We start from the raw sequence: 22588 nt of genomic DNA on the forward strand, positions 1-22588 counted from the left end.
AGTCCCTAATTCCTTCTCACGAGAATGACATTCTGATATTACTGCTGTTTAGGGTGTTTTTTTTCCACTTTGAGGTGGACTATCAAGAGAGGGTGGGGATCTAATGTGATAGCAGCTTTTAATTTTGCTGCAATTTGTTTGTTCAAGCTGGCTGGATAATTCAGTGTTGACCTAGTTTCCGTTGTAAAAGATGAGACTATTTGTTCTCACAGAAGTTTTATCCTTTGGCCCTTAAAATAATTAGACTTTTTGAAAATATTTGCCATAGATTATTAATAAATGTTACAATGTTTTGCTGGGTTCCTTGCTTCATATGAAAATATTTTGTTTGTATATAGCCTTGATGGTGAGTCTTTTTTAATTGTAAGGCATAATTACTATGCAGAAGGGCAACACTGAAATTCAGCAGTGAACTAGATTTTGATCAGCGTGGCACATGACACTGCTGTCACAGATACTGTGGCTTCATTGCATGTTTCTTTCCCTCCAGCAGTAATGAGGCAAATGCATTCACTGTAATTAGAGATCAGAAACCTGTGTTGTGTAATTGGTTCTGCTACACTGAGCAGAATGAGTGTCCTTTTTAAAAAGTAGAAGAAGACAGAAAAGCAAGTTAACTGAGCGATCTGTGTAGTCTCCTGCCTGTCCTGCCATCCCCTCCAGGTGACTGATTCTTCCTCCCTTGCTCTCACTTCAGCAGTCCTGGGAGGAGCAATCAGTTCCTGCAAAGTTTCTCAAAGCAGCTCACCTGGCTTCTAGCAGGTTTCTGGGGAGGACCTGGATCCAGCCTTCCTTGAATAAGAGCTCTGAGGGAGATGGCTATGGCTTTCCTGGTTCCACCTATCGTGGGAATTCACCCTGGCTCCATCCGTGTGTGACTGATTTCCTGGACAGGTGAGCTGACATAAAACTCTGGTGTAGGTAAGAAAAACTAAATTGTTGCTGGTTATGTATTCCAGTACATTTAAGGCAATTTCAGCACTATTTGATGGTACTTGGGATCTGGGTGCAAATCCAAGGTTAGAAGTTTGGAAGACTCTTGGACATGCACTTGAAGTGCCTCCAGTAGGTTTCTAGGGTGGCAAAATCAGCAGAGCAACATTCCTGGAGCTGCTCAGGGATTAACAATGAGGGCTGTAATAACACGTTCACCATCAACATTTCTGCTGTTTCCCCTCCAAGGCATGTATTGCAAAAGAGTCCATGGAGACCTTTGTGCATCCCTATCCAGCAGAGCCTGTGGCTGCTCTGCCTGGCTGCCAAGGGAGCCACAGGGATGTGGGGAGAGGCAGCTGGCTTGCCAGGGGAGCTGGATCAGCCTTGAGAGAGCAAGGGGAGTGGGAGGGAACCAAGTGGAAAGCACTGTAGATGCAGCTTTTGGATTCAAATGAGAGAGTGGCTCTTTGTGGGCTCTATTTGTAAGGGTTTTCAGAGGTATCCTTTTTGCCACCCAGAATGCTGTTGAGCAATTACAAAATGTTAGCTGCAACTTCAGACATTTACACAATCAGCTGTAGCACTGGGATCAGAGCTGAAGGCTTCCTCTCTGTGTTGTATTTTCAGCACTTTGTGCTTTATCCCAGGCCAGACAGTATTTTTGTAGTCTCAATTAATGGATGCATATTCTTACTAGAATCTGACTTTATTTTATAAAAATATTCTATCCTTGGAACAGGGATAGAAATGTGTGCCACGCACACAGAAGTATTAGATAGTTATTTGCAGCTAAGATGTTGAACTTCCAGTATCTGGAGGTAGTTGTGCAGAATCAAAATGAATCCTCAGTGATTTGCTGCCAAAGTGAGGAATTGCTCTCTCCCACCATGTTCATCAGCAGTGTGATGCAGAATATGGGTAATAGCTTGAGGCTGTGTAGTGATGTTCTGTCTCTAAATGTGGCACCCCCAGTGCACCAGAGAGAATGCATAGAGAGAGCAAATTAGAAGAGAATACAAGTGGAGGATGGGGTGAGAGGGAGTGACCTCAGCTGGATGGCTTCAAGGATCTGGAGTGAGATGGAGTGAAAATTTCAGGACAATCTGCCTTTAGCAAGAGGCCAGCTACAAAAGCTGCGCCCTCTCATCACGCTTAGGCTACTTGCATGGATGTTCATCTTCAGTCTTATTTTCGGCAGAAATTATTATTGCCGCTTTCCTTCCTTCCCTCAGCTCTGCTGCCTCTCCAAGAGAGAGAACGAGGCACGCGTATGGGTTGATGCTTTGAGAGGGATGAGTACTGAGAACTCAGACCAACGAAAGCTAACCATAATCTCAAAGACCACTGATAAGGAGTAAAACATTTAGTTTTAAACAGACTTAAGCACTTCAAATCCAAATGAGCATTCTGATTTTTTATGTAAAAACAGACGTTGACCTCTGCACAGTAAGATTTTCCCAGACTTCTGCTTCCAAAATAGAACTTTTCACTCCACTTTGTCCTTCTTTGGATTTTTCACAGAATCACAAGGATTGAAAGGGACCTCTGGAGATCATTGCGTCCAACCCCCTGCTAAAGCAGTTCTCTACAGCAAGCCACACAGGAAAGCATCCACCTGGGTCTGGAACATCTCAGGAGAAGAAGATTCCACAGCCTCTCTGCGCAGCCTGTTCCAGAGCTCTGTCACCCTCAGAGTAATGAAATTCCTCTTGGTGTTGGTGTGCAACTTCCTGTCCTCCAGTTTCTGCCCATTGCCCCTTGTTCTGTTGCTGTGCACCACCAAAAAGCGTCCAAGCCCATGGACTTGATTCTCACACTTAGTTATTTATAAACAGTGATGAGATCCTCTTTCACTCTTCTCCAGGCTAGACAGACCCAGGTCTCTCAGCTTGTCTTCATAAGGGAAATGTTGCTGGCTCTTTATCATCTTTGTTGCCTTCCATTGAGTTCTTTTTCTATTCTCTTCCTGCTTACATTGAAAGCAGGACAGCACCATGGGCCTGACCCTAGGTATACAATAGTTGATAAGAGCACAGGGCCATTCCTCAGATCTAAGTGATGCTGAGCAATTTCTCTGCTCCAGGTTTTCAGTGCAAAAATCCACGCTCACCAGTGCAGCTCGTTAATGCCTGAGAGTAACCTTCAGGTTATCTGTAATACTCTCTGAACCAGACATGCAAGTTTAGCATCTGTTTTTAACTGGTAATTGTGAGTATCTATGGCCTGCTTTCAGAGGTGACTTACCTGCCTAAATCCTAATGAGTTATTTTTAAGCTAGAATGTCCTAGTTTCAGCTTCAGGTTCACCTACTGGATTTTGTTATCAGTTCTTAGAGACAAGATTGATTTTTAATAAAATGAAGAGGAAAAAAAAAGGGAGCAAATAGTACAATTAGAACTCTTAATGTTTACCAAGGGCATGGAACCATTGTAAGGCTTAAGCCAGTGATCATTAGAGATAACCTTTCTTCTTCTGGGAGGTACTGATGGTAGGTATACAATGAAATGGAACAATGCTCTATCTTCAGGTCCTTCACTTTGTTTAAATGTTGTTTTTAAACAGGGCTTGGTGTGCTGCCATTAACTTGGTTTCACACCTCTTTGTGCTTTCGTTGCCGCAGGCCAAAGGTTTCAGCATTACATGCTTCCTCTGATACGGAGCCTGACCATACTGCTCCAGGCTACCTGCACAGGAGAGGAAGAGACTGCTGTGGTTCCTGCTAACCCAGCCTCTGGCTGCTTCATCTCCGCCTGAGATCTTCTGTAAAAACAAATGTGCAACCCTCCTGTGGGTGAACCTGTGATCAGCCTGATACGGTGGGCAGGGAAACGTTACTGCTCTGTACTGTTACACGCACAGCTCCAGCTCTTTGTTCTCTTCCTCACTTGGGCCAATTAACTTCCCCTGCAGCTTGAGCTTTCCCCTGTCAGATGTGCTCACAGCCTCTCACTGTGCTCACGTCAACTTCATGGCTCGCTGGTGTGCCCACTACTAAACTTGCACCTAGATTTGAGATCTTTGGAACAGAAGTCCACGCAGAGCTCTAAGGGAATTATTTCTCTGCTGTAGAAGAGCTGGGACTGTAGAATACTGTCCGTGGCATATATCTCACAGGTAAGGATTTATTTAGCGGCACGAGACTGCTGAAGAGGATCAGTATATGAACAGCACTTCATTTGTTGTTGTGGCTGAGTGGTGCAGAGAAACGTGGTCCCATGGGTGTAGCAGAATTGGGAACAAGCGAAAGAATAGCAACATCAGGAAACACTAACAGCAACGCTGTAAAAGTAGTCTACAAGAGGAAAAAAAAAGAAAAAAAGTAGCCTACAAGTGTGGATACAAACGAGGCAAAGTGCTCAACCTTGTGCCAAGTCAGTGCCAAGTGAATTAGGCTGTGTACAACTCCTCTGCAAAACAGCAGGAGAGCTGCAGATCGTGCTTACACTGACCACTAGATAGCTGAGAGTTGTTCTGGTTAAAATATTCCTATTCCCCCCTCCGTCCCCCCATTTTGAAAACAAACACAGGTAGAGGTGTGTGCACGTGTGAAAGAGCTGAAGCAACAGTTCATAGTTCATGGGAAAATACCTCCTATTCTGGCACTTAAATGAGTGGTAGTCTTTCCCTTTTAGGCTCACAGTGGCCATGTTTCAGAATTCATTCATCAGTTCAGAAAACTGAGCAGCTGAGCAGTTTGACTTTTACAGAAAGTTAGAGGTTCAGCCGTTTTCCTGATTTATACGATGCCAAGGGAAATGATTTATACACCAGACCCATTTCTAGTGCTTGTTCCTTAACCACCATGGCAAAAGCCCTCTTTCACCTCCCCTTCCAGAAATGCTACTTCAGAAAATAGTTATGCTATCAAAGTAGGAAGGTATATAAAGCTACTGCTTTTGTTTTACAGGAGCTTTGGAAGCAGTCTAGTCTCAACTTGTTTCTAATGCTATTAAAACTGTATTTCTTCTCCTTTTTACTTCTCTAGCAACTTCTGAAAAAACGAACTTAGCTTTGTGAAGTAGAATTCGTAGCAAATGTACTGGACAGGTACAAAGACCCTTTGTCTGCTTATTAAAAAATATACATATGTATATGCACGTATGTAAATTCAGCTGTTCAGTCCGCAAGGACACGGCAGCCGGCAGCGATCCCCGAGCGTCGAAAAACAACACAACTCGCTAGAGGGAGCTCGGACACAGTTTGTGAGGCCAGCAAGGAGCCGCTCTGTCTCGTTCCGTTTGTGTTTTGTGAGCCTTTCGTGCCGGCGTGGTTTCTGTGTGGGCAGCGGCAGACGCTGTTCGATGAAAAGCACACTGAGCTTTCGATTGCAGATAACTTGTAAAAGACTGAGCTGGAGCAGGGAGGTCTCGAATTTTAATTTGTTTGTGAGCCAGAATCAGTAGCCATTACCAGCATACGTCTTGTGCAAATCATGAAGATGGGTCAGGAGTGGTACGTTTCCATCCTTGCCTGCCTCTCCTCTCTTAGAGTTTTCCTTCCCTTCATCAGATCCCCAGATGCACAGATTTCTGCAGGTCCCACTCCCACAACCTGCTGCACTACCCCAGATCTGCACGACCTGATCTAGGCGTTCCTGCTCCAGCAGAGAGACTGGACTAGATGATCTTTCAAGCTCCCTTCCTGTCCCTGACATTCTGTGATTCTGTGATCTTCTACCTTCCTGTCCTCGTAACTCTCTTCACCAAAATACCATCTTTTGCCCCTGCCCACCTACTGCATGCCCTCAGCGTAAGCCACTCAGTTTCCTAGAGTACATCAGATTTCACCAACACTTTGTGCTTCATTTTATCCTCTCTCCTTATCTTCTCTTTTTCTACCATGCTGAGCTACAAGTGCAGGTTGCTGCACCACCTGGCTTGTTGCTGCAGGCAGTTTAGAGGAGCAGTTGAACACACCAGATGTAGCAGTGAGGTTCTGTTGACTGGCTGTAACTGCTGTTGTGAAAGAACTTACCTAATGTTCAGGAAGTTACTAAAGAGCAAAGACTTTTATAACTATGCTTCTCTGGTGGCCAGGTTATCAACAGTCAGGTATCCGTGTCCTCCCCTCACACAGCAGCTGCTGACATGGAAATACTTATTCCTCTTCAGGTAAGAGCTGGTACAATGGAGACTTTGAATCTGCTACTGGAGATACATAAGGCGTTTGGTTTTTGTTTCCTTTAAAAACCTCGTGTGAAAATTGTGTGCCACATCTTGGAAGTCTCTTTGTGGAGAACCACGAATTTAGAAAAGCCATCTAAACCACCTAGGGCAGTTGCAGGCACTGTGCTCTACAGGAGGAGGTGAGAGAATATTGGACTGTGGCCTTTGTCCTTTATCCATTCTGCGCATGTTCAGCTGTACAGAGAAAACAGTACCTTCATCTCACTACTTTCCATGAGTCAAGCAAGTTCTTACAAGTTGCGAGATCAGATGGTGTGGCTGAAGTAAAGCCTTAAATAACTGATTCTCAGTTCACTCAGGAAACATTGATTCCATCTCAGAAATTCAGAAGAGAGGAGAGAGTTGTCTCTGTAAGTAAGGTAACACTGCGACGTAACCCAATGCTGGGCTCTACGCAGACTTTGCAAACAGTCCCCTGGCGGTGCTGGAAGTATGTCAAGAGTGACAAAGTATGCTTCACTGCATGTATTCCTGCACTAAAGTTCTTTAGTAATTTCTCAAAGTCCATTTACTGGCCCTGCATGCTGCTGAACTGTCCAGCTTGATAAAATGAGGAGAATTTGCTGGCTCTGCATTACATGCTGTGTTTTTGTCTTTCTATCCTCACAGCAAATGGTACGTGTGCCAGCTACTCAATCTAAACTCAGTCTGTGGGGTTACAGTGGTCTGAGGGCTAACCTTCTGTTTTCTACAGACTGAACAAAAGCAAATAGTTTATCATTCTTGTGGCAATTCTCAGAAAACCTCTTTGATAGGACGTATTTCTGAGCTGCAGATTTTGGAAAATGTGCCCAATTCTAAAATCACAGACACCAGAAATCCATTAGGATCTTTTCTGCAAAGAAGATGTCTGCCAGTGTGTTGGACAATCGGAGTCCCTCTTTGCATGAAAGCAGACTGTGTACAAACTGAAAGAAGAGAAGTATTTATGGGTATTCTGTGGGAACACTGACACAGCATTCAAATGCACTGAACAGAGGCACGTGGCTGTGCGACCAGGCCTGGCTGGCCACCAAGCAGTTCTGTAGGCAACTGAAGCCAGTAAACCACAGCACATGACTGAGAAACTGTTCATGCCTGCAAGCAGATATAGCTCATTAGTGCAAATTCTCTCTAGAATGACATGGCTCAAGTAAGATACAAGAAACATGAAGTTTGAAGACTATTTAGAACCTGTTGTTGCACTCATGAGGTAGTTGAGGGAAAGGTGGCAGAAGAATTTTGCAGTTCACTCCACTGCTGCAGATTGCAGACGGTAAAAGCAGGTGAGCTGTGTGGTCCATGTGCTCACAGTAGCAGTAACACATTGCATCCTCACAGTCAATGTCCTGGTGTTTCGCTCTGCATACTTGCACGTGCAGCTCCAGGAGTCCTATCCTCTGGTGCTTACCAAATCACTGCCCTCATCCTCCCACCAAATCTTTTGCTGTGAGGATTGAGTGGTGTCAGCCACGTCTGCTCAGGTGCACAGTCCTAGAAGTCCCAAAGCGTTTTCCTGACTCTGTAGCTATTACATTGATGGGATCTCTTTGATTTTTCCCAGTAGGAGACTCCATCCTTCTGGCTAATTCATTATTTTCTGGATTATTTTCATAGAACTCTCTGCAACTTATTAGGATATGCATTGTAGTGAAGCGGCTGAGCCAGGACACAATGTTTTAAATTAGACTTTCAAACGTTTCATTTCCTTCTCTGTGATCTCATGATTCTGCATAGCTAATACATCCCACACTTGCCATTCACCAGGCAAATTCCTGTCTCTCTCAGCACCACTACCTTCCATGTTTTAACCTCCCACTGAATGTCTGAAACTCAGATTGCTTCTCCAGCACAGCCTGAATTTTCTTAATCTTCTCACTTTGTAATTTCTTAGCTGCCTTTGAGTTTGGAGTCCAACTCTGGGAGCTTCAGATGACCTTTAGAGGTCCCTTTCAACTCGAAAGATTCTATGATTCTGTGAATTATTTCTGTGCACCTAAGGGAGGTATTTTAAGTGCTTACCTTATGGCCACATCTCAATCATTAGACTGTTGTCACCAAAATGGCTGGTGAGATGTCAGGTAAGACAGAGCCCTGTGAAACCTACCAAGAGCACCATCTTTTAGCTGTTTATCTCTAATATACAATGTGGTCACGTGTATTACATGCTGTTCTGATGCAGATTTTGTTGTTGTTCAGTGTTGTCAGAGAAATGTGTTCTTCTCCTATGCTTTCCTGTTTGGTCTCCATAAAAGAAAGCTGGGATTTGATTGCACTACTGTAGGATTATCAATCTTTTCATTCCTGCACACATTTCAGGTTCGGTCTGAGAACTGACAACTTCAGGATGTGTTGAATGACCTCTGCTCTACCTCTGTGGGTCAAGTCTGCATTTATTTATTCTTGTAAGAGATTTCTTAGAGTTGGTATGAATGGGAAAGCGTACACACATGACTTAGAAACAAGAGGGGGGGGTTCGCAGGAGTCATGAACTCCCATCTGCTCTTTTGTAATCCCCAAATTTAGAAATAAGTAAAATAGGCAGAAATAACTTTGCTCAGTTACCATTACTTGGCTGAATACATCTATGTATGTATATCACATATTCATCAATTTTTAGAAGTGTGAGGCATTTCAGAATACTTGGCTTTCCTTCCTATCACCGAACGCCAATATTTGCACCCATTCTACTTTGTGTTCTTCACTTTTTTCATCTTTAATTCCATAAAACTGGCTTACCAGAAAATAAAATATTACCAAATATGTGGAAAGCAACTCCCTGTGGAACGGAATTCAGGAAATGCAGTTCTTAATTTCACGTTTTTCTTTCTTTTTCAGGAGTTGCACTCAGTGCTCCTTACGGGTCCTTTCCAATTCCAGATATTCTACGATTCTATCATTTGTTCTCCCACTCTGAACGGTTTGGGTTATCACATATTCAAAAGCTCTGTATGGCTTTTGGGAACATCTGATTATAAAGCCATATTCTGCATACATTCAAGACACAACTGCAGCACTGAGAGGCGGGGGCTTTGTTCCAGGAACATTTGTTCTCACATGCTTACAGTGCTGAGTAACTGCAGCTGGTAGGTAGGTGCCCGCCTTTCCATTTTATGCCACATAGACTCACCACAGAGCTTTTCATACTCTGCAGTGAATTATCCATGCATTATTAGATAGCCTTACTTCCCAACACCTCTGCCTAATGCCATGCGGCACATTCCTTGCGTCCTGCAGTAACTTTTGTAGTGATGCAACTCAGAGATCTTATTTTAATCTTTGGGGTACGATACAATTAAAAGCATTGCCTTCCTATAGCATTGTGCAATTGATAGCATATTGCACCCTTTCTGCTACCTTATTGTTGAAGTGATGGAACAGCATCTTCATTTTCCACTCTAATAAGCAAAACATATCTTGAATTTATAACCGAGTAGAAGAAATTTAACTCTGGATTGGTGTACGAGGGGTGTATAAATATTGAAAGCAAGGATTTTCTCAGGACACCGATGGCACCAAATGAAGAGAAACACAAGTGCTGTTGTAAATGCCTGCAGACTCAAATCCTGCCACAGGCTCTCGGTGGAACAGAAGCTAGCAGAGGGAGGCATGCCCTTTTTTACTGAAAGGACTGGAAAAGATAAAGCTGATATGGGAGCCCAAGTGCACTTCTGGGTCCCAAAGAAATGGGCATGGCCCTCTAGCGACCAAAGTTATTTTAGACTGAAGCAGTCTGGTTTAAAGAGGCTTTAACTGAAGCACTTTTAAATCTTTAAACCTCTCTTTGCACACGAGTATTTAACAAAAATAAATCAGTACCTTCAAATCTGAAGATGCGACATTTAAAAAGAAACAGCTCATTTTTATGAGTTTCTAAAGCTGATCCATGTGGGAACCTCCCTTGGGGAGCAGAAGCTGGCAGCAGATCTGGCATTTCTTGTCTTTTTATTGGACACAGGTAAACTGTAAGCCCTCCCACAGCTTTCCCACAGAATCATTTTTGCAATCCTGCATTGGCGACACTAACTCGGGAGACAGGTTAACCTTTGCCTTTAGTCAAGACTGCTATAAGCCTTCCATGTAAAATCAGAGCCTTGACACTCCCTTGATGTTTGCTATTTTGAAACCTACCTGCCTACTTCTCAGGTCCAAGGTCAGGGTTGGCTTTTTGTTCTTCTCTTTAGGCAGGGTACTGGAGTGAAACTGCAGTTGTCTACAAACAGAAGGATTCGTCCACTTGCCAGCCAAACGTCTCTGTCAAGAAAAAAAAGAAGTTGGAGCTGCCATTATGAAATCTTATTCAAACAAAATAATAGATTTGCCTTGTGTTTTGATGTCCCTCTCATTGGTTTTCAGGTGTTCCCCTGCAGCTCTAAAAGTCTGATTTCTTGCTGCAGTTTACATGAAGTGTTTTGCTCCAGTAGATGTGTGTTAAAGAAATATAGCTGACACCAAAAGAGTAGAGGACATCTTGAGAGTTCTGACTTGCTAAACAAGGTAATTCTACCTGATCTGGTGTAACGTTTCAGTCCCTGAGAGGATTCTCAGCCCTGCACACAACCCTGCATTGCTAAGCCACTGCCCAGCAGTGCAATGCAGGTGTTATTAACTGCATATGGCCCAAGGAAGCTTGAGCAGCCCTGATTCCTCACAGATGATCCAATCAGAATGGCAGATTTATCAATTCCTTTGGTTGTGGTTTTTTTTTTTTTTTTTTTTTTTTGGTGGTGAGAGGGTATGAGATGTAAAAGAGGGATGAGGGAAAGGACAAAAGAGAGAAGGCAAGAGAGAAAGAGAGGCAAGCTTCTGGAGCAAAAGGCTGAAGCAAGCTCACTGAGGGTTCTAGCCAGCCCTGTTTACTTCAAGATAGGGAAAAATCTCTGTCTCTTACTGTTGCAACTTATTTTCAAGGCTTTTGCAAAGGGGAAGAGTGGAAGACTGAAGACATTGTCTTCAAAGAAAATAGTCTTTATTTTGAGAATTGGAAGGAGAGAAAAATTAAGGCTGTATTAAGAGCACAGTTGGAAGTTATCCCAGTGTGTAGGAAGGACGAAATGATAGTGAGAAACCAGCTCGCCCAGTGAGATGTTCAGTGACCTCAAACAAGAAACTGGTTTTGCATGCTGCTCTGTAAATCAGGTCACCAAAATGATCTGGATTAATAAAAAACACAAAACCCATCTTTGTCCTCCCCTTCCCTTCTCCTTTGTTTTTTGTTAGACTGAGTTGTTTCACTGACACAGCTGATAGCGTAGGCCTACAAACTACAGCATCAGCACAACTCGAGGAGTGGAGCCAGTGCTCGGAGTGAGGATCTCCCATGCCTCGGGAGATGGAATGTTCAAAATGTATTCAGGAAGGAGGTCAACCTTCACCACAAATCCAGCATAGGAAAAGACAAAGACAAAGCCGAAAGAGCCTTGGAGGTAAAACTGGCAATGAGCTGAATGTGCACCAGCAGTGGGACGCTCACAGAGAGAAGGCAAATGTTTGGGCATGTGGAGATGGTGATCAGTTCTGGCACATCACATCACCTTGTTAATCAATTTAGACCTGGGAAAGTTAACGTGGGGCTTAGCGACGGACACCAAGTTTCAAGAAAAAGGCAAACCAGCTGCAGAGAGTTGGGAAAACAAGAAGAAAAGCAGATGTGTGAAGCAAGCTGTGAGGAAAGATGACAAGAATAAGTGCTTTTAACGTACGGAAAGCTGAAAAGCATGGAGGTTTCCAGCTTAGCAGCATTTTCTTCCTATATATTGCTCAGGAATGAAATCTTTTCTCAATGTCTGTCTTCTGGGAAGAGGAATCATTGGATACACTGAGTTGGAAGGGACCCATAAAGATCACTGAGTCCAACTCCTGGCTTCACACAGCACCATCCATAGCAGGGGCTGAACTTAGAGGTTTGTGTTCCCAGTGATACAGCCAAAGTGCTGGAGGACACGGCCTGGGGAGTGGCGTGAGGCTTCCGTCACTGTGGGGCTCAGGCTCACAGGCCTCTGTCAGGGCTGACTTAGGTACGGCAGGGAGGGAGCATCCGCAGCCTCACCGGGCAACTATTTGTTGTCATTTGTGAGGAAACCGAATGCATTTTACCTGTAGGAAATCACGCTTTCCTTTCCGAGCAGCAGCAGCTCTCAGTTCATCGGCAAGGCCGACCTGAAACGCGCATGTCGGTTATCGGCAGCGGCGCTGGGCCGCTAAGCACACCGTCGGCCGCCAACGGCCGCCCCTCGAGCTGGGCGTGGGGCGGGGCCGCGCGGTGCCGGCCGCTGCCAGGCGCTGAACGGCAGTGCGGCGCGTCGCTGCGTCCCGTCTCGCCTCATAGCCTCGCCATGGCGGCCGGCAGCGAGGAAGCGTCCGAGCGGCTTTACGAGCTGGTGGTGTTCGGGGCCAGCGGCTTCACCGGGCAGTTCGTGGTGGAGGAGGTGGCGCGGACGGCGAGCGGCGGAGAGCTGCGCGGCCCCCTGCGCTGGGCCGTGGCCGGGCGCAACCGGAACAAACTGCAGGAGGTGCTGGAGCGGGCGGCCGAGCGGCTCGGTACGGACTGCGGCCGTGTGGCGCGGGGGGAAGCGGGGCGGGGCGGGGGACGGCGGCCGGGCCGGCGAGCGGGCGATGTGACGGCGGTCTTCGTACGCAGGCAAAGCGGCGCTGGGTCCGGAGGTCGGCGTGCTGCTGTGCGATGTGGGCGACCCGGCGTCGCTGGCCGCTATGGCGAAGCAGACCCGGGTAGTGCTCAACTGCGTGGGCCCGGTGAGTGCTGGGATCTGCCGTGCGACGGTGACCCGCCAACCTTTCGGGTGTTGTAATGCATGGAAAGATCGCGCTGAAGAGTTAGGTTTTATTCTTTTCATCGTTGAAAGGCACCGTAAGAAATCACTTGTAAGCCAGAGAGGAGTTCTGGTTTATGCTGGGCGTTGTAAGTGGTGTTGGAAGTAATGCTGAGGGATCACAGAACCACAGAATGGCCTGGGTTGAAAAGGACCACCATGATCATCTGGTTTCAACCCCCCTGCTATCTGCAGGGTCACCAAGCAGCAGACCAGACTGCCTGGCTTTGCAAAGAGAAGAAGCACGTAGAGTTGTGGTGTAAGTTCTTGGCCGCTTTAAACTTTGGAGTGACAATGTCACCAACTGGGTCTGAGCAGATTGAAGTACGAAGCCTGCAGGCTGGATATTGGCCGGCTCTGTGAAAGCTGTTAGCCACAGAGTACGCAGGTAACGTGCAGAAAGCACAAACCAAGGTAGCGTTGCAAGGTGCTTATTTTTTTTTAGCTAACTGCAAGGTGCAGTTGGCTCTGGTGATCTTAACTCAGGAGGAATAACTGTTATCAGTGATGCAGTTTGTTCTGCTCTTCCTGTCCCCTTCCCCCCTACCAAGACAAGATTATTACATTTGCCTCACTTAGCAAAATCAACACCTGAGGCTTACTTCTGTTGTAGGTACACATACTTTAGACAAAACAAGTTGGGTGAGTTGTGTGAGCTTTATTTTGTTACCTGTGGTGGTTTTTTCCCTCCTTTAGTATAGATTTTTCGGAGAGCCTGTAGTGAAAGCTTGTGTGGAAAATGGTGCAAGCTGCATTGACATCAGTGGAGAGCCCCAGGTATGTGAGCTTGGAAAAATGCTACTCTGCGTTAGGGACCTAGTAAAGCATTTGTTTGTTGTGTTTCATGTTTCTGTGTCTGCATATGCGGGCGAATTTTGCCTCCCAATCTGCAGTTTTAAGGAGCATTGATTTTTTAGGATATGTTTATGTGTATTATTTGTTTAATCCCTGTTAGATAAGAGTTTTCTCAGGACCTTATTCTCAGTAATTCCAAAGTGTTTGAATCCTGCTTTAAATCTTACTTAAGATTCTCTGCATGAATTTTGGATCAGTCATTTTCTTCTTGCACTGCTGCAACATTTTCATACCATAAAACAGGAGTAACATGCATCTGTTATAAAGATACTTGTGAGTAAAGTGAAGTCTGTAGGGTGCTGTGATATGAGAGTACAGTGCTGGTGGTTAATACTGGGTATTGCCAAATCTGGGGTTCTACGTATTTTTTTTCTGCTTGTGTTTTAGTTTCTGGAAGGAATGTACCTGAAATACAATGAACAAGCTGCAGAGAAGAAAGTGTATATCATTGGAAGCTGTGGCTTTGACTCCATACCAGCTGATATGGGAGTGCTGTACACCAGAGACAAGTTGAAAGGTGACTTATTTAGCGGGACTATAGGCTGAAAAAGACATGCAGGTTATGGTAAAACAGCAGTGCTTCTGGGGGAAGTCTTTCAATCTGCCTTTTGCCTACCTTTACCAATTAACCAGTTGCAACCAAATTTGGTAGATAGATAAAAAATAAAATGTAAATCGTATTCCCACTAGAGTCAAGAAAACCAGTGATAAGGGAGAGGAAGAATTCAAGGTCGTGTTGCTCACTGAGAAAACAGGCGCCTCAGCTATCAGGGTTGGGCCGCTCTGCGAGCGTGTGGGCATCCACACATAGACCATCCTCAGCTCTCTGCCACTTGTGCAGTGAGAGTGCTGTAAGCACGAGGCAGGAAGGCACAGTGCACGTGGGGAAGGGATTGCAAATCTGTGAGTAATCAGGTTTCCTAAGTTTTGTCTCTCTACTGCCAGCACTGAGTAGTTGTCATATGGACCTACGTAGGTAGCACTGCTAATATCTCTTTTTGTCAAGAGCACCTGGACTCAGTAAATATGTTTGAGAAAAGGTGTGAGATGATTTAACTCTATGCAAACAGTACTTGATCCTAACCCAAATGAGGATACTTTGTTCATTGGCTCAGACTTTCAGTTGGAAGGGCCAGTAGGAGCGTCCAAATGTTCTACTTTCATTACTATTGCAATTGCCATTACATGCTTGATGCTGGAATGTATCATCAACTTTCAGTTTAATAAAACTAAATCTGTAGAAGGACCTGATTGGGGAAGAGAAGAAGAGGCGTGGAAATGAGTATCTGGAGTCTCACAGTCTTATAATTGGATATGTGAATAAATTGGATGCTTTTTGAATAAAGATGTCTTTTAGCTCATCCTGTTTTGACTTTCTGGTTTTATCACCTGTCTATCCAGTTGCCCGTTAGATTTAAATTATCTCTTTCAACCTCAGAAGGAGGGGAGCAAAGTAGAGCTAAACAAAACGTGGAGTTTTTGTTTTGCTGTTTATCACAACTAAGAAACCCTTGGTTTAGGATATGTTGTGTGATTTTTTTTTTTTTTTTTCTTTTTTTAAATTTACTTTTTTAAAATTTACTTTTTTTGTTTTGTTTTTGTAGTAACATTTACCACACTCCCATCAGTTCGTCTAGGTTTTCACAGCCTACATCATTCTTTATCTCAAAGCTTGGAGGAAAACTAATTCTGCCTTTAAAATATTCTTTTGCTCTTTTCATTTATTATTTACACAAACTTATTAATTAGATAAAGCAACTAACATTTAATGACCAACGACAATATTAATTGTCTGAAGTGAAGTGACTGAAGTACTTCATGTATGAAATTTTGTATTTGCTAACTAAAATAGCTTTGCATCCTAATCCTAGTTTATTTTACTTTGAGATAGCGGTGTAACTCTTCAACTTGTGATGTTGCTGGCCTACCATTTAAGGCTACCAGAGTATGCTCTAGGTGTGTGAACAAACCTGACTGTATGTCCTAAGTAATTACCTTTCCTGTTTTCTCCTCTCTTAAAGGTACCTTAACTGCTGTCGAAAGTTTCCTGTCAGTAGAATCTGGACCTGAGGTTAGTTGGTTGATACCCTTGTGGAAACTCAGGGGTATTTGGGGCAACACTGGCATAGCTAATATGAATAGCTGTTGTTGCATTAGTGCCCATCAAGGCGTGAGCTATGGCAGTTCTCTGTTTACCAGTCTAAGGACTTTATTCTTTAGGAGCTAATAAAAGTACCCAAGGAAGCACCCTTTTGTAACACTTGTTTCAGTGGGCTTGCTGTCTACCTAAAATTTCTTCTACTACACAGTTTCAAGAAATAATAGGTAGTATTTGTTGTTGATTTATTTGCACAGAGACTTGGGAAGGATTCGTACACAAATAAGCTGTAATGGATGCACGTGTGTTGCCAAAAGGATGGCAAAGTGTTTGGCTGTCTTTTTGTGTTTGGGTTGTTTTCATAGCGCACGTAATCATAATGCACACACGTAATAATTTTCTAATACCGCATAATGATTCCAAGGTCATTATTAAAATAATATCTGACACCTTTACTGAACTAATTACTGTTCCTTGACCTTTATCAGGGTTCTTGCATACATGATGGGACCTGGAAGTCAGCTGTTTACGGCCTGGCAGATCAAAACAACCTGAAGGCGCTTCGAAAGAAGATCGGATATTCCCCTGTTCCAGTAGTTGGTGCGAAACTTAAAAGAAGGTATAAGAAGCTTACGACATGAAACAACAGTTCCATTACTTATTGCATAGATTATGAAGACATTATTAAATGTTAAAAGGTACATCTAGGACTTTTTTAAAATCTGCACGCACATACATGTTCGTCTGGTAGAACTGAAGGTACTGAATTCATATTTGATTGTAAAAGAACATGTTAGCATTTTCTGGGTCTCAAAGTTAACTTATTCTGGAAGACTTGTAGAGATGTGGCAACTTTCTTTCTTTCATTTCAGAAGTGATCAGCAGAACAGGAAAATTAGATGTGAGAATCTTATTTATTTTGATTATCAAATCCATCCTGGCTGTAGTTCAAGGAGTTATGAGTTGAGCCAGGGATAAATCTGATTCACTGATTTGATCTGCTTTCAGTGAAGAGATCATGTTGTAAAAGTGCTCGAGGGAAAGTCAGCAATGGTAGCACTGTATGGTTTGTTTCTTTCTGTTTGGTGAAGACCTGAACAGTTTTGGTGAATGTTCTTTCTATTTGCAGAGGACTTGTGTTTTACAGTCCGGAGTTCAAACAATACTCAATTCCATTCATGGGATCTGATGTTTCTGTTGTGAAACGGTCGCAGCGCTATTTGCATTCACAGTTGCAGGAAACACCCGTAAGTGACTGTTATTTTTGCAGTGTGTGCATATTATAATTTTCAGCAAATCCTCCCTCTACGTAATAATGGTGCTTTATGGAGATCTGTGTAGCAGAGTTTCTGTAGCTAGATAATATAATAATGGTTTTTTCCTTCTGTAAAGAAGGAGGCTTGTTCTGTTGATGACCTCTCTGTCAAAATGCTTGATCTGATGCAGCGTAGGTTCTTCTGGATGCCCTTTCTCATACTATGCAGCATCCTTCTGGATGAGCCTGTTTTTTGCTGTTAATGAAACAGTTCAGAGAATCTTAGAATGGTTTGAGTTGCAAGGCACCTTTAAGGTCATCCAGTTCCAGCTCCCCTGCTACAGGCAGGGACACCTCCCTGTAGTCCAGGTTGCCCAGAGCCCCATCCAGCCCCACCTTCTGGATGTGGGCACTCACAGTCTCTCTGGGCATCCTGTTCCAGTGTTTCATCGTTCTCACAGTAAAGAATTTCTTCCTAATATCTAGTCTAAATCTACCCTCTTCCAGTTTAAAACAATTTCCCCTTGTCCTGTCACCACATGCCCTTCTAAAAAATCCCTCCCCACCTTTCCTGGAGACCCCTTCAAATAGTGGAAGGCCACTATAAGGTCTCCTTAGAGCCATCTCTTCTCCAGGCTGAAGAGCCCTAGCTCTCACAGCCTGTCCTTGTAGGGCAGGTGCTCCAGCCCCTCTGACTGTCTTCATGGCCCTCCTCTGGACCTGCTCCAACAGCTCTATGTCCTTGTGTTGTAAGACTGTCTTCTACAGTTTCTATGCTGTCTGAGTTCTGGGTATTTGTAGGGAATGGAAGCTTTGGGTCAGAGAAATATTTAAAAGGGCAGTTTCTTGATTTCAGGAAAGGATGAAGGTTTTTGATTCTGTAACTGCAGAGACTTTTTGTTGTAGCCACAGAGATTTTAAAAACATCATAACTGTAGCCAGGTTGGTATAACATAGTAAATATTGTCATTAGGAAGTTATATCCTTCTTATTTGCACCTGGAGACTTCTTTGATGCTTGGCTTTCTGATGTGCAAGATGTTTAGTTCTTGTTTTCTATGGTTCCTTCAGAGGAGATCAGCACTGACAGTCTATCCAACAGCTGTGCAGAATCACTGAAGAGACATTGCACTCTAAAAATAGGCTTGTAGCTATTAATGAAAAAGTTTTATTGTTACTAATTCAGAATTACAATACAGGGCCTTGAGTTCTCTTAGGTGAAAACATAACGGGTTTGAAAGGAAGATGTCAGGAAAGCCCGAAAGGAGATCAGGCCTGAAAGGTGGTCAGGCACTGGAATGGCTGCCCAGGGAGGTGGTGGAGTCGCCGTCCCTGGCAGTGCTCAAGAGGCGCCTGGATGAGGAGCTACGAGAGATGGTTTAGTGCTTGTGGTACTAATAGGAATGGGAGGGTGGTTGGACTGGATGATCTTGCAGGTCGTTTCCAACCTTGTGATTCTGTGAGATACCAGAAGACAACTTTCTTCGAAGTTTTCCACTTTTCTTTACCATAGTCTTTCCAATCTGTAGTTAGAGTGTATTCTCATAAAGAATTATGCAGTGAAGCATTATTTAGAATTATGACAGTTGTTTAAGGTTCTTTTCAAACAGATGTTGTATAAAAAAAAAGTTGCACCCAGCATCTTTATGAAGAAATTCATGCAAAAATGCTGATATAAATTCTATCACTGGTGTTTTTCTGTTGTAGGTACAGTACAGTGCTTATGTGACTGTAGGTGGTCTTGGCTCTGTTATGAAGCTGATGTTTGCTGGCATTTTATTTCTTCTTCTTGTGAAATTTAGCTTTGGAAGAAAACTCCTGACAAAAGTAAGCATTCAAAGTGCAAAAGAATTAAAGAATCAAGTGGTGGGAGTCTTTTTGCTCTCTCTAATTTTTTTTTTTTTTTTTTTTTTAAATTGTTTTTCTTTGCCTTCTCATTATGCAGTACCCAGAATTTTTCTCTGCTGGACGCTTCACAAAGAAAGGACCAACCCAGAAACAGGTAACTGGCTGCTTTCCATCCCACCTAATAAGAAATTTGTGGTAATGGTACAGTTGTAAACTGGCATCCACCACATAGTCTCAAAGAAACAAATCATTTCTGAATACACACTGTGCATACCTGTTCAGATAGCTTTGACTATTCAAAAAGTCATGTTGTCTGGCAGTGGGACATCAAAATAGGTAGAGCTCTTGTAAGGAAAAAGTGGATCATATTGCTGGCTCTGATGTGTTAATATGAATAGCTTGCAGTATATAGAGTGCAACAAAATCAAGCCTGAAAGCAAGGAGAGAATAAATGGACTTTAGGGCAATAACTGCTCCAATAAAGTGGAAGTGATCAGAATATCCAAATTACGTAAATGCAATGGTACCTTTTAAATAATAACTCAAAGTAACTGCTCTCGGTGGATTATAGTGCTTTACTACTTCTGTTTGCTTGATACAAGTGCATGAGTGTGTTGGTGACTTGCCACTTGCCTTACTCACTGCAGATGGATGGAACCTCCTTCACAATGACATTTTTTGGTGAGGGTTACAGTGAGGGGCAAGATCCGCAGAATGGCAAACCAAATGTAAAGATCTGCACTCAAGTGAAGGGACCAGGTATGTATGTTAGCAGCTAACTGCTTTTGGTTCACATTTCCTCATGTGATAAAGGTGTGTGGTTCCACTACCATCCCTTTGCCCTTGCAAAGCGCTTGCAACATGCACTAAGTCATCAGTATTTACAGAATATGATCTTGGATACCAGCATTCATTTTAACCTGCTTTTTGAAAAAGCTAACTGTGTTTTGTGCTTGACATTCTCTTTTCTTGTGCCTGTCGTCATACCAATTCTCATTTTTGCCAGAGTAGAATAGTAAACGGAGAGTGACTGAAGGGTGGATCGTAGAACCTGGGTTACTGGACATTTTTACTAGACATTAGACTTTCCAGTCCCTTGTGAGTGAACCTAAAATCCATATGTTATGTGGTGTTATTTTTAGCTGAACATATTAGTGTTCAGGCCATTCCTGAAATGAAGTTTTGGAGACAGCAACAATGTACATTTAGAAGGGAGTTAGCTAACCGCTATTACTTTAAACAACAAAATATGTAGCTGACTGCAAATAGTGTTACATCAAAAGGTCTGAATTTAAGCACAGAACTGGCAGAGCTCTTGCTAAAATGTAGAGCCCTCCAGCACTCCAGAGGTGATACTCAAGGTTCTCATGTGATCACAGGCCTGTAGCTGAAGCTGGTACTTGTTCACATTAGTTCTTACAGGACTCTCAAAGCTACTCTGAATGATTACCAGGTAACAAACTTGTTCTTAAACAGAGATATCAGTTTAGACTGGCAAAGAGATTATCTTCAGCATTCCATATATAAGAGAGCAAGATTAGAAATGTGAATCAGTGTTTCAACGCGCTGGTTTTTGGTTTTTGTTAGAGCCTGGCTATGTTGCTACACCAATTGCAATGGTTCAAGCAGCTGTTGCTCTTCTGGAAGATTCAGCTCATCTGCCTAAAGAGTGAGTACTTTGCAGAACAGCTTGATTTCCCTTACAGCTCCTCTCTTTGATAGAACAGATTCTCTATTACTCTGTGGATTGCTTTGTCACCTCACCCAAAGAGCAGTGGTATTAAACACGATCCTTGCTAGACAATGGAGATGGTTCTTCTTTTGCATTTCAATTTGAAAAGATGTTGTAGTTTTAGTAACATTTTTGCCACACCATTGAACCAGACTCTCTCTTTTCAGTCAAGGAGTAATTTCTGTGAGTTTGGTGGATGCATAAATGAACCTCTAAATATAACAAGCTTGTCCGATTCCTCCTGTACTCCCTCTGGACAAAATGGCTTTTCCCTTCCTAGATAGGGAAGCACATTTCAAATAAAGGTGTTGCTGAGCCACTTCACCACTAATGGTTTTTCTCTTTTGACTGTTGTTAACAGGGGTGGTGTGTATTCTCCAGGAGCTGCCTTCTCTAAAACAAAACTGATTGATCGCCTCAGCAAACGTGGTGTTGAGTTCTCTGTTATTAGCCAGCCAGAAGTCTGACATCAAAACAGCCGTGTGACCTAACATCTTACCTGCACCTCATTCCAATAAAGCTCATTGGGCTGTAAAAGCCTCCTCATAAAATAGTTGCATTGTGCTGTTGTTTACAGCAGAAACAGGTGAAAATTGAGTTTAAAATTGTGATGTGAGAAAACACAGAAAGGATACTGTCTTAATTCACGAACATATAAAATCAGTGATTTATTAGATACTAGAACTTTGTTGAACGTCTTTCACCTTAAGTTGCAGAACAGCAGCCTCAGTTACTGCTTAATTCATTCTGCTTCACAATTAACCACAGTCTTCTCGCCCCAACTATTTAAAGCAGGCAGGCCCTGGCTGTCAAGTGCCTTAGCAGAGGAAACTGCTAGTTACTCCTCATATCTGTTTGGATAGGCACTATTAGTTTGTGGTGTTACTACTTTGAAAGCCTTACTACCATAGTCAAATAAAAGTAGTTTTTCTCCTCAGGTTTGAGGAATAGAATTGTCTTTTTGCTGTATTATTCTAGAGATCTGTACTGCTGTCTTAAGGTTTGTTGACTTTTCAGCCTTACGAGCTTGCTGTACTAAAGAACAGAAAGCACAAAGCTTGTCAGTATAGTGAGCTGAAGACCAATTGCAATTTCAACTGACAAGTCATTCTAGAAGAACGTGTGCAGTATGCAAGACAGTATCAAGAAAGATGTATTTACAGTATGACTATTTCTAGTACTGGCCTTGTCAGTATAGTAACTGAGAAGTTAAATTACTTACTCAAATTACTTAAATTGCTGGAACAACTTTCCACATGTTTGTAATTACTAAATTACCATTCATGAGTCTACATCTGATTCTTTGTGGTTGAATAATAATACATCTAGCAATTTTTTTTTTCTAGTCTATGTACATTGAATAATACATAACAGCATTTTTTTCCCCAGTGATACAACATGTTGAGATCAGAGCACTGTTGCAGATGAAGTATTTCAGAAATCTTGCAAGTTTTAGTCTTAGGCTGAAACAGATTTGTAACGAGTGACATCATAAGCAAACAAGCTGCCTTGACTGTGCTGTACATAGAATGCTTGAGACAGAACTTAAAGACAAACTGAAAACTCACGTGCACTTCATTGTATTCCTAGAAAGGGATCCTCAAGGTTTGCTGTATGCTGTGTATTCTCGCTTCTTCTTAACTATAAGAGCAACATCGCTTTTCAGCTTATAAACTGCAGACTCAAGTTGTTGGCCAAAATCACTTATCTTTTGTGACTGTGTCTCTGTAAAAAGACGTAGTGCCTGCAAATTCTCTTCCTGCTAAAACATAATAAAAGAAATTAGTTGGCTCAACTCTCATGTCATTTTTTCACTTATACACCAAAGGCTACCCGAAGGTCTCAGGGTTAACTTATGGTAACTGAGTAA

General features: G+C 43.0%; 1 protein-coding gene and 1 long non-coding RNA gene across 3 annotated transcripts in view; one reads left to right on the forward strand and one right to left on the reverse strand.

Annotated features, from left to right (window-relative positions):
* The window catches only part of LOC128076128 (uncharacterized), a 49898-nt gene extending 37572 nt beyond the window's left edge, over window positions 1–12326 (reverse strand). For both annotated transcript variants that reach the window (XR_008204256.1, XR_008204254.1), the window contains exons 1-2: window positions 12198–12326; window positions 10233–10355 (exon numbers count right to left, since the gene is read on the reverse strand). This is a non-coding gene — a long non-coding RNA (uncharacterized LOC128076128). The remainder of the gene's footprint in view (window positions 1–10232; window positions 10356–12197) is intronic.
* Window positions 12257–22513, forward strand: SCCPDH (saccharopine dehydrogenase (putative)). The gene is made up of 12 exons (XM_052673292.1): window positions 12257–12641; window positions 12742–12854; window positions 13628–13708; window positions 14174–14303; window positions 15808–15857; window positions 16373–16503; window positions 17014–17131; window positions 18846–18965; window positions 19084–19140; window positions 19634–19745; window positions 20574–20655; window positions 21080–22513. The coding sequence occupies exons 1-12, from the start codon at window positions 12272–12274 to the stop codon at window positions 21183–21185; spliced, it is 1470 nt and encodes a 489-aa protein (XP_052529252.1). The 5' UTR covers window positions 12257–12271; the 3' UTR covers window positions 21186–22513.
* The last annotated feature ends 75 nt before the right edge of the window (window positions 22514–22588 follow it).

This window comes from Tympanuchus pallidicinctus, unplaced genomic scaffold, assembly GCF_026119805.1.
Source record: "Tympanuchus pallidicinctus isolate F22 unplaced genomic scaffold, pur_lepc_1.0 scaffold1, whole genome shotgun sequence".
In the NCBI taxonomy this organism is placed as follows: domain Eukaryota; kingdom Metazoa; phylum Chordata; class Aves; order Galliformes; family Phasianidae; genus Tympanuchus; species Tympanuchus pallidicinctus.